Here is a 9,181-nt window from a genome sequence, read left to right on the forward strand (position 1 = left end):
TCTCTCTCTCTGTCTCTCCCCCTCTCTGTCTCTCCCTCTCTCTCCCTCTGTCTCTCCCTCTGTCTCTCCCTCTCTCTCCCTCTGTCTCTCCCTCTCTCTCCCTCTGTCTCTCTCTCTGTCTCTCCCTCTCTCTCCCTCTGTCTCTCCCTCTGTCTCTCCCTCTCTCTCCCTCTGTCTCTCCCTCTCTCTCCCTCTGTCTCTCTCTCTGTCTCTCCCTCTCTCTCCCTCTGTCTCTCCCTCTGTCTCTCCCTCTCTCTCCCTCTGTCTCTCTCTCTCTCTCCCTCTGTCTCTCTGTCTCTCCCTCTCTCTCCCTCTGTCTCTCTGTCTCTCCCTCTCTCTCCCTCTGTCTCTCTCTCTGTCTCTGTCTCTCTCTCTGTCTCTCCCTCTCTCTCCCTCTGTCTCTCTCCCTCTCTCTGTGTCCCTGCAGGAGTAAATCCTTCGTGTTCTGTGCTCTTTACGCCGCCCTGGTGTTGGTGGGGCAGAACTACATGAGGCCTCGTCCCAGACTGAACCTGCGGCTGCCGCTCGTCCTCTGGTCGCTCAGCCTCGCTCTCTTCAGGTGAGTGACGTCACCTCTTCTCATTTTAGTGCGTGAGCACCGGATGTACTGGGGGGTGGAGACCACAGTGTGATTGACAGCTAGTGCATTCCAATGGCTGCAGGTGTATGTGGGTGTGTCCTTGAGCTCTGTCAGACTCCACCCCCTGCTCTTCCAAATATGGTTACTTCTGGTTTCAAAAATCCCAGTGAGCGATTACATCACCTGTGATCAGGTCTGACATCATCAACGACCAATCGGCTGCTGATCAGCTGTGACGCTGTGTTCAGGTGTCGTTATACAGGTCGTAACTCGGAGAATCACAAAAAATAAACATTTCACTCAGCTCATACGTTCTCATACATTCTCTCTTTGTTCCACCATGTTCTCATACGTTCTCTGTGTTCTCTCTGTTCAGCATCATCGGTGCGGTCCGTACCGGTTCCTACATGTACCACATCCTGAGCTGCAGTGGTTTCAGGAGTTCCATCTGTGATCAGAGTTTCTACAGCGGACCGGTCAGCAGGTTCTGGGCGTACGCCTTCGTCCTCAGCAAAGCTCCGGAGCTCGGTGGGTTCTTCTCCTCGTCCTCATGTTCTCTGTTCGTTTTAAATGTCTGAGAATCAGTCTCATCTTCAGTCAGATTAATCAATGCTGATTAGATTGATTTGTTGTTTGTTTTTGTTGCAGGCGACGCAGCATTGTTTATTTTATATTTGTTTATTTACGTGTTGTTTATATTTGTTATTTTGTTGAAGGAGACACGTTATTTAGTTCTTTGTATTTGTTGATTTATTTGTTTATATTAGTTTATTTTATATTAGTTTGTTTATTAGTTTATGTTTGTTTATTGCAGGCGACACAGCTTTGTTTATTAGTTTATATTAGTTTATTTTATATTAGTTTGTTTATTAGTTTATATTAGATAATTTTATATTAGTTTGTTTATTAGTTTGTTTGTTTACTGCAGGCGACACAGCTTTGTTTATTAGTTTATATTAGTTTATTTTATATTAGTTTGTTTATTAGTTTATATTAGTTTATTTTATATTAGTTTGTTTATTAGTTTGTTTGTTTACTGCAGGCGACACAGCTTTGTTTATTAGTTTATATTAGTTTATCTTATATTAGTTTGTTTATCAGTTTATTTTATATTAGTTTGTTTATTAGTTTGTTTGTTTATTGCAGGCAACACAGCTTTGTTTATTAGTTGATATTAGTTTATCTTATATTAGTTTGTTTATTAGTTTATATTATATTAGTTTGTTTATTAGTTTGTTTGTTTATTGCAGGCGACACAGCTTTGTTTATTAGCTTATATTAGTTTATTTTATATTAGTTTGTTTATTAGTTTATATTAGTTTATTTTATATTAGTTTGTTTATTAGTTGATATTAGTTTATCTTATATTAGTTTGTTTATTAGTTTATCTTATATTAGTTTGTTTATTAGTTGATATTAGTTTATTTTATATTAGTTTGTTTATTAGTTTATATTAGTTTATTTTATATTAGTTTGTTTATTAGTTGATATTAGTTTATCTTATATTAGTTTGTTTATTAGTTTATCTTATATTAGTTTGTTTATTAGTTTATCTTATATTAGTTTGTTTATTAGTTGATATTAGTTTATCTTATATTAGTTTGTTTATTAGTTTGTTTGTTTATTGCAGGCGACACAGCTTTGTTTATTAGTTTATATTAGTTTATTTTATATTAGTTTGTTTATTAGTTTATATTAGTTTATTTTATATTAGTTTGTTTATTAGTTGATATTAGTTTATCTTATATTAGTTTGTTTATTAGTTTATCTTATATTAGTTTGTTTATTAGTTGATATTAGTTTATCTTATATTAGTTTGTTTATTAGTTGATATTAGTTTATCTTATATTAGTTTGTTTGTTTATTGCAGGCGACACAGCGTTCGTCGTGCTCAGGAAGCAGAAGCTGCTCTTCCTCCACTGGTATCACCACATCACCGTGCTGCTGTACTCGTGGTACTCTTACAAAGACATGGTGGCCGGCGGCGGCTGGTTCATGACGATGAACTACACCGTGCACGCGCTCATGTACAGCTACTACGCGGTGCGCGCCGCCGGCCTGCGCGTGCCGCGGCCCTTCGCCGTGCTCATCACCAGCGCTCAGATGGCTCAGATGGCGATGGGGCTGACGGTGTGCGGGCTGGTGTACGGCTGGATGCAGCAGGGCGACTGCCACTCACACGTCAACAACATCGTGTGGGCGTCGCTCATGTACCTCAGCTACCTGCTGCTCTTCTCCAACTTCTTCTACCACACCTACCTGCGCCGCCACGCCCCCACCAAGACTGAGTAGGAGGGGCCTGGAGGCAGGACACGAGTGACGTCAGATGAACAAACGTGAGGAAACACGAGGCCACGTGTCATCAACATGACATCATCATGTTCGTTCTCTGATCGATCAGCCAAACACTGTTTTGAACAATAGAATAAAACAACAGTTTTATTTTGAGTTTTAAAGAATTGATCAAAAATCTATAAATTAGACCAATGAAGGCATCTGATTGGCTGCTGGACGAGTTCACGACGTCTCCTCTGTATTATTGTGCTCATGTTGCTCATGTTGTTCATGTTGCTCATGTTCATGTTGCTCATGTTGCTCATGTGGTTCATGTTGCTCATGTTGTTCATGTTCATGTGATTCATGTTGCTCATGTTGCTCATGTTGCTCATGTGATTCATGTTGTTCATGTTGCTCATGTGATTCATGTTGCTCATGTTGCTCATGTTCATGTGATTCATGTTCATGTTGCTCATGTTGCTCATGTTGTTCATGTTGTTCATGTTGTTCATGTTGTTCATGTGATTCATGTTGCTCATGTTCATGTTGTTCATGTTCATGTGATTCATGTTGCTCATGTGATTCATGTTGTTCATGTTGCTCATGTGATTCATGTTGCTCATGTTGCTCATGTGATTCATGTTGTTCATGTTGCTCATGTTGCTCATGTTGTTCATGTTGCTCATGTTCATGTGGTTCATGTTGTTCATGTTGTCGGTGTGTGATTGAGTTTCTGTCGGAGTTAGGAAAACAAACCTTCGGCTCTTCAAAGAAAACAGTGACGACAGGATTCTGGATGAAAACATCTGCAACATCTGTCTTTGAAGTTTGAGATGAAAAATATTTTTTTATTTATTGTTTGACGGAATAAAGAAAGTTTTTAATATTTATGCTTCGTTTTTTATTACGATAAGTTTCATGGAGTTCAAACACAAACAGTACGTAGACACACACGTTTATAAATATACAGCAGTTTGTGTAAACAAAGTGTGTTTTTAGTGTAACATGTTTTATTGACGCCTGAAACATTATGTGTGTTGTGTATATGTGTGTGTGTGTTATGTGTATACGTGTGTGTGTGTGTGTGTTATGTATATACATGTGTGTGTTGTGTGTGTGTGTTGTGTATATACGCGTGTGTTGTGTGTATATGTGTCTGTGTGTTATGTATTTACGTGTGTTGTGTGTATATGTGTCTGTGTTATGTATTTACGTGTGTGTTGTGTGTGTGTGTTGTGTATATACGCGTGTGTGTTGTGTGTATATGTGTGTGTTGTGTGTATATGTGTCTGTGTGTTATGTATTTACGTGTGTGTGTGTGTTGTGTATATACGCGTGTGTGTTATGTATTTACGTGTGTGTGTTGTGTGTATACGTGTGTGTCAGGGTTGTTGTTGCTTCATCTCTCTCCAGCTCTTCCACAGCAGCAGATCTCGACTCTTCCCCAGAACAACGGCACATCGTGGTAACTTGAACCCGTTAAACTGCCCCACGCCGTCGTCCCTGCCCATCGCCAGCAACATGGTGACGTTACCTAGCAACCAGAGGCAGCATCACTCAGCGGCTCCATCAGGTCAGTTAAACAGACGTGTGTGTGTGTGTGTACCTGTGTGATACGACGTCAGCTCCTTCCCCCTCAGACTGTTAACGATGTTGCTAACAGCGACTGCGGCGTGCAGTTGGGCGTGGTACGCCATCTTTGGCTCTTTGACATCAGCGCAGTCGCCCACGGCGTAGATGTTGGTGAAACCCTGAACCTGCAGGTGCTGGTTGACCTTCAGAGCGCCGTTGTCAGCCATGCTGGCGGCTGAGAGGAACAACACACCTGTCTATCAGTGCTGCTGGTGACCTTTGACCTCAGAGTCACACTGAGGTCACAGACTCTCTGTCTTATATCTGTGTGTGTGTGTGTGTGTGTGTGTGTGTACACACTCACAGAAGCTGGAGTCGTACGCTGCAGAGTTGACCTTCAGTCCAGTGCAGCGGACAATCAGATCCGTGGTCAGAGTCTCTCCTCGCTCCGTCGTCACCTCCGTGTTCTTGTTGGTGACGTTGAGCTGCAGCTGCGACAGATTGTTCACTTTCTCACCTGTAACACACACAGACACGTTCAGGAGTGTGTGTAGGGCAGTGTATACTGAGTGTGTGTGTACAGCAGTGTATACTGAGTGTGTGTGTACAGCAGTGTATACTGAGTGTGTGTGTAGGGCAGTGTATACTGAGTGTGTGTGTACGGCAGTGTGTACAGGAGTGTGTGTAGGGCAGTGTATACTGAGTGTGTGTGTACAGCAGTGTATACTGAGTGTGTGTGTACAGCAGTGTATACTGAGTGTGTGTGTACCCAGCAGCAGCTCCACTCCTTTCTGCAGCAGAACTTCTTTGGCCTGATGTCGGACGCTGGGCAGCAGCTCAGGGTCGGCCAGAGCGATCCTGGAGTGAATCAGAACCACCTGAGAGACAGGAAGAGGAAGAGGAAGCTACGAGGAAGCTACGAGGAAGTTACGAGGAAGCTACGAGGAAGTTACGAGGAAGCTTTATCTTCTTAATTAATTCATGTTTGGAAAGATGTCAATTCATCCTTTCACCAGCAGGTCAGAGTTCATCACCTTCTTCTCTGGATGCTCCGTCTTGATCTCAGCAGCCATCTCCACACCGGTCGACCCCCCCCCCCACCACCACCACCGAGTCTGCAGCCTGGACCTGCCCCCCCCCACACACACACACACACACACACAGGTTAATGACCTGATGTCTCTTCAGATCCTCAGTTTGCGTCCGTCACTGAACCTGCTTAGTGAAGTCCTCGTAAGTCTGAACGCTGCTTTGATACGACGCCTCCGTGTTAAACTTCCCAGGAAACGGTCCGTCAGTGCCGGTGCAGAGGATGAGGTGGGAGAACTGGACTTCCTGCAAACAAACAAACGACTGATTGTAGATTACGTTCACGACATTTACCCCAGAACACTTTTCTTTGAGTTTGGCTGAAAGACTGGAAGCAGCTGGAAGTTGTTAGCCTAGCTTAGCACAAATGCTGGAAGTTGTTAGCCTAGCTTAGCACAAATGCTGGAAGCGGCTGGAAGTTGTTAGCCTAGCTTAGCACAAAGACTGGAAGCAGCTGGAAATTTCCAGTGTAGCTCCCCTGGGTCCTCACCCTCCCCCCCTGCAGGACGACCGTCTGTCTGTTGATGTCGACTCGTTCCACTCGACCTTGAACAAAACTGTCTCCGAACGTGTCAGCGAACGGGATGAAGGTTCTCCGAGCGAAGCCTGCAGAGACGACGTGGAGGTCAAAGGTCAGACAGGAAACGTCTCAAACACAACATGCAGCTGAAATAATAAGATATTAAATAATGATGACAACAAGAGTGAATTAAAATATAAACAACTATTTCAAAAGTAAAACCAAAAACTCTTAATAAATAATTTTTTAAAGTATGTTAATAAACTGCAAAAGTCTGTTAAATCAAAACCATTAAGTTAGGTTTAGTTAGGTTATCTTTAGTTAGGTTTAGTTAAGTTAGGTTTAGTTAAGTTAGGTTTAGTTAGGTTAGGTTTAGTTAGGTTATCTTTAGTTAAGTTAGGTTTAGTTAGGTTAGGTTTAGTTAAGTTAGTTTAGTTTAGTTAGGTTAGGTTTAGTTAAGTTAGTTTAGTTTAGTTAGGTTAGGTTTAGTTAAGTTAGGTTTAGTTAGGTTAGGTTTAGTTAAGTTAGGTTTAGTTAGGTTAGGTTTAGTTAGGTTAGGTTTAGTTAAGTTAGGTTAGGTTTAGTTTAGTTAGGTTTAGTTAGGTTAGGTTTAGTTAGGTTAGGTTTAGTTAAGTTAGGTTTAGTTAGGTTATCTTTAGTTAGGTTTAGTTAGGTTAGGTTTAGTTTAGTTAGGTTTAGTTAGGTTAGGTTTAGTTAAGTTAGGTTTAGTTAGGTTAGGTTTAGTTAAGTTAGGTTTAGTTAGGTTAGGTTTAGTTAGGTTAGGTTTAGTTAGGTTATCTTTAGTTAAGTTAGTTTAGTTACCCGGCTGCACCGAAGCTCGCAGCGACGCCACGTTGTGATGAAAAGCGTCTCTCATGTCGATCAGGGTGAAGTTCAGGGCCTGAGATTTCAGCTGCTGAGCCGCCGCCACGCCTCCAAAGCCTCCGCCCACAACTACGACGTGCACGCCGTCCACTGACGACACCTGACCGCCCATTTCTACACACACACACACACACACACACACACACACAATGTCACATGTAACCAGGATGTTTTAGGCTGAAGGGGACAGAAAATACTAGCTTGTAGGGTTCAGTGACATCTAGTGGTGAAGTTGCAGATAACGACCACTTGAGTTACCCAGGACCTTCACTCATAGAGTATTACAATACTCTAGTATTCATACTTTAACTTGTAATGGAGTATTGTACTGCAGTATTACAGTAGTTAGGCTTAGTTTATAATGTATTATGAAATACTACGTGTACAGGTTTGTGTACATGTATACATGTATGTGTGTTGATGAAGTGGTGGAAGTATTTAACTACACTCACGGAACATATGAACGGAAGTGTGACGCTGTGTTGTTGACGCGCACGTGCAGCTGATCACTCGGTTGATGTTAAACTCACCTCGCGCGCTCCTCGTTCAGCGCCGCTCGCTTCCGGGTTTGATGTCGCTGGCCCTCTTACGTCACTAGGCCTGAGCCAATTACAGCTTCAGCTCCGTCCAACTGAGGCGAAGAGGGCGGGGCCGGTCTGCTGCTGCCTTCAAGTGCTGCAGGAAATATTTTAGATGATAGATAGATAGATAGATAGATAGAGAGAGAGAGAGAGAGAGAGAGAGACAGAGAGAGAGAGAGAGAGAGACAGAGAGAGAGACAGAGAGAGAGAGAGAGAGAGAGAGAGAGAGACAGAGAGAGAGACAGAGAGAGAGAGAGAGAGAGAGAGAGAGAGACTTCATCATCCATGAGGGAACATTGTTGTGTGCACTAAGTACAATTTGATTATTTTTTTTACATGAAGAGAACATACATGTCGGACGGAACATACATGTCGGACGGAACATACATGTCGGACGGAACATACATGTCGGACTGAGTTGAGCAGAGTTGAAACAGAGACTGGTTGAATGTTTCCGTCATCAAGAAGCATGAGAACATAAAAACATAAAAACTTTCAAAATAAGAGCTAATGAAACTGATCAACACGAAGATGTGTGAGGATATTTCTGACAGGATGAAAATAAATTAGGACTAAAATGAAGAACTGAATGACGCGTTCACAGTCTCTTTGTCGCAGCGTCCTCCAGCGGCGAAGCTGCGAACTGCACCGTCACTTTTATTTTCGGCCTCGTCAAATACAGAAGCGACACAGTGACAGACCGGAAGTTTTTAAAGTTTTCAAGATAAAACTTTACTGTTACATTAAGGGTTAAATCCATAACTTTGATTTAACACTAATTATAAAGTGAATATGTTGTGCTCGTGTCAGTGAATCATCAGCATCAATATGACACAATAAGTGTGTGTGTGTGTTTGTGTGTGTGTGTGTGTGTATATATCTGTGTGTATGTGTGTGTGTGTATCTGTGTGTGTGTGTGTGTGTGTATATCTGTGTGTATGTGTGTGTGTGTGTGTATATCTGTGTGTATGTGTGTGTGTGTGTGTATATCTGTGTGTATGTGTGTGTGTGTATGTGTGTGTGTGTGTGTGTGTATCTGTGTGTGTGTGTGTATCTGTGTATGTGTGTGTGTGTGTGTATATCTGTGTGTGTGTGTGTGTGTGTGTGTGTGTGTGTGTGTGTATCTGTGTGTATGTGTGTGTGTGTGTGTGTGTATATCTGTGTGTATGTGTGTGTGTGTGTGTGTATCTGTGTGTGTGTGTGTATCTGTGTATGTGTGTGTGTGTGTGTATATCTGTGTGTATGTGTGTGTATGTGTGTATATCTGTGTGTGTGTGTATCTGTGTGTATGTGTGTGTATGTGTGTGTGTGTGTGTGTATGTGTGTGTGTATATCTGTGTGTATGTGTGTGTGTGTGTGTATATCTGTGTGTATGTGTGTGTGTGTGTGTATATCTGTGTGTATGTGTGTGTATCTGTGTGTATGTGTGTGTATGTGTGTATATCTGTGTGTGTGTGTATCTGTGTGTATGTGTGTGTATGTGTGTGTGTGTGTGTATGTGTGTGTGTATATCTGTGTGTATGTGTGTGTGTGTGTGTGTATCTGTGTGTATGTGTGTGTATGTGTGTATATCTGTGTGTGTGTATATCTGTGTGTATGTGTGTGCGTGTGTATGTGTATATGTGTGTGTGTGTCTTGTTGTGGAAAATGTCCTGATCGATGGTCACCTCGTCAGTG

At 42.2% G+C, this 9,181-nt stretch overlaps 3 protein-coding genes across 3 annotated transcripts in view; 1 reads left to right on the forward strand and 2 right to left on the reverse strand.

The window, feature by feature from the left end:
• Positions 1 to 3,118, forward strand: part of LOC109647966 (very long chain fatty acid elongase 6-like) — a 7,847-nt gene extending 4,729 nt beyond the window's left edge. Inside the window, exons 3-5 of the mRNA XM_069538089.1 lie at positions 428 to 559; positions 957 to 1,108; positions 2,451 to 3,118. Coding sequence (XP_069394190.1) covers positions 428 to 559; positions 957 to 1,108; positions 2,451 to 2,872 — 706 coding nt within the window. The 3' untranslated portion in view covers positions 2,873 to 3,118. The remainder of the gene's footprint in view (positions 1 to 427; positions 560 to 956; positions 1,109 to 2,450) is intronic.
• Positions 3,052 to 3,567, reverse strand: LOC138413700 (uncharacterized protein MAL13P1.336-like). Its single transcript, XM_069539116.1, has one exon. The coding sequence runs from the start codon at positions 3,565 to 3,567 to the stop codon at positions 3,052 to 3,054; it is 516 nt and encodes a 171-aa protein (XP_069395217.1).
• A 110-nt stretch (positions 3,568 to 3,677) lies between these two features.
• On the reverse strand, positions 3,678 to 7,577 carry aifm2 (AIF family member 2). Its single transcript, XM_069538088.1, is given in 10 exon segments — positions 3,678 to 4,391; positions 4,464 to 4,664; positions 4,794 to 4,946; positions 5,199 to 5,307; positions 5,464 to 5,526; positions 5,528 to 5,557; positions 5,645 to 5,764; positions 6,009 to 6,124; positions 6,861 to 7,037; positions 7,454 to 7,577. Coding segments are annotated over 9 exon segments (1,119 nt in total). The 5' UTR covers positions 7,036 to 7,037; positions 7,454 to 7,577; the 3' UTR covers positions 3,678 to 4,239.
• Positions 7,578 to 9,181: the final 1,604 nt, after the last annotated feature.

This window comes from Paralichthys olivaceus, chromosome 14, assembly GCF_024713975.1.
Source record: "Paralichthys olivaceus isolate ysfri-2021 chromosome 14, ASM2471397v2, whole genome shotgun sequence".
Classification (NCBI taxonomy): Eukaryota; Metazoa; Chordata; class Actinopteri; order Pleuronectiformes; family Paralichthyidae; genus Paralichthys; species Paralichthys olivaceus.

Coding starts and splice junctions, on each gene's coding strand:
- LOC138413700 (XM_069539116.1), bottom strand. CDS start 3,567: ATGAACAACATGAACCACATGAACATGAGCAACATGAACAACATGAGC.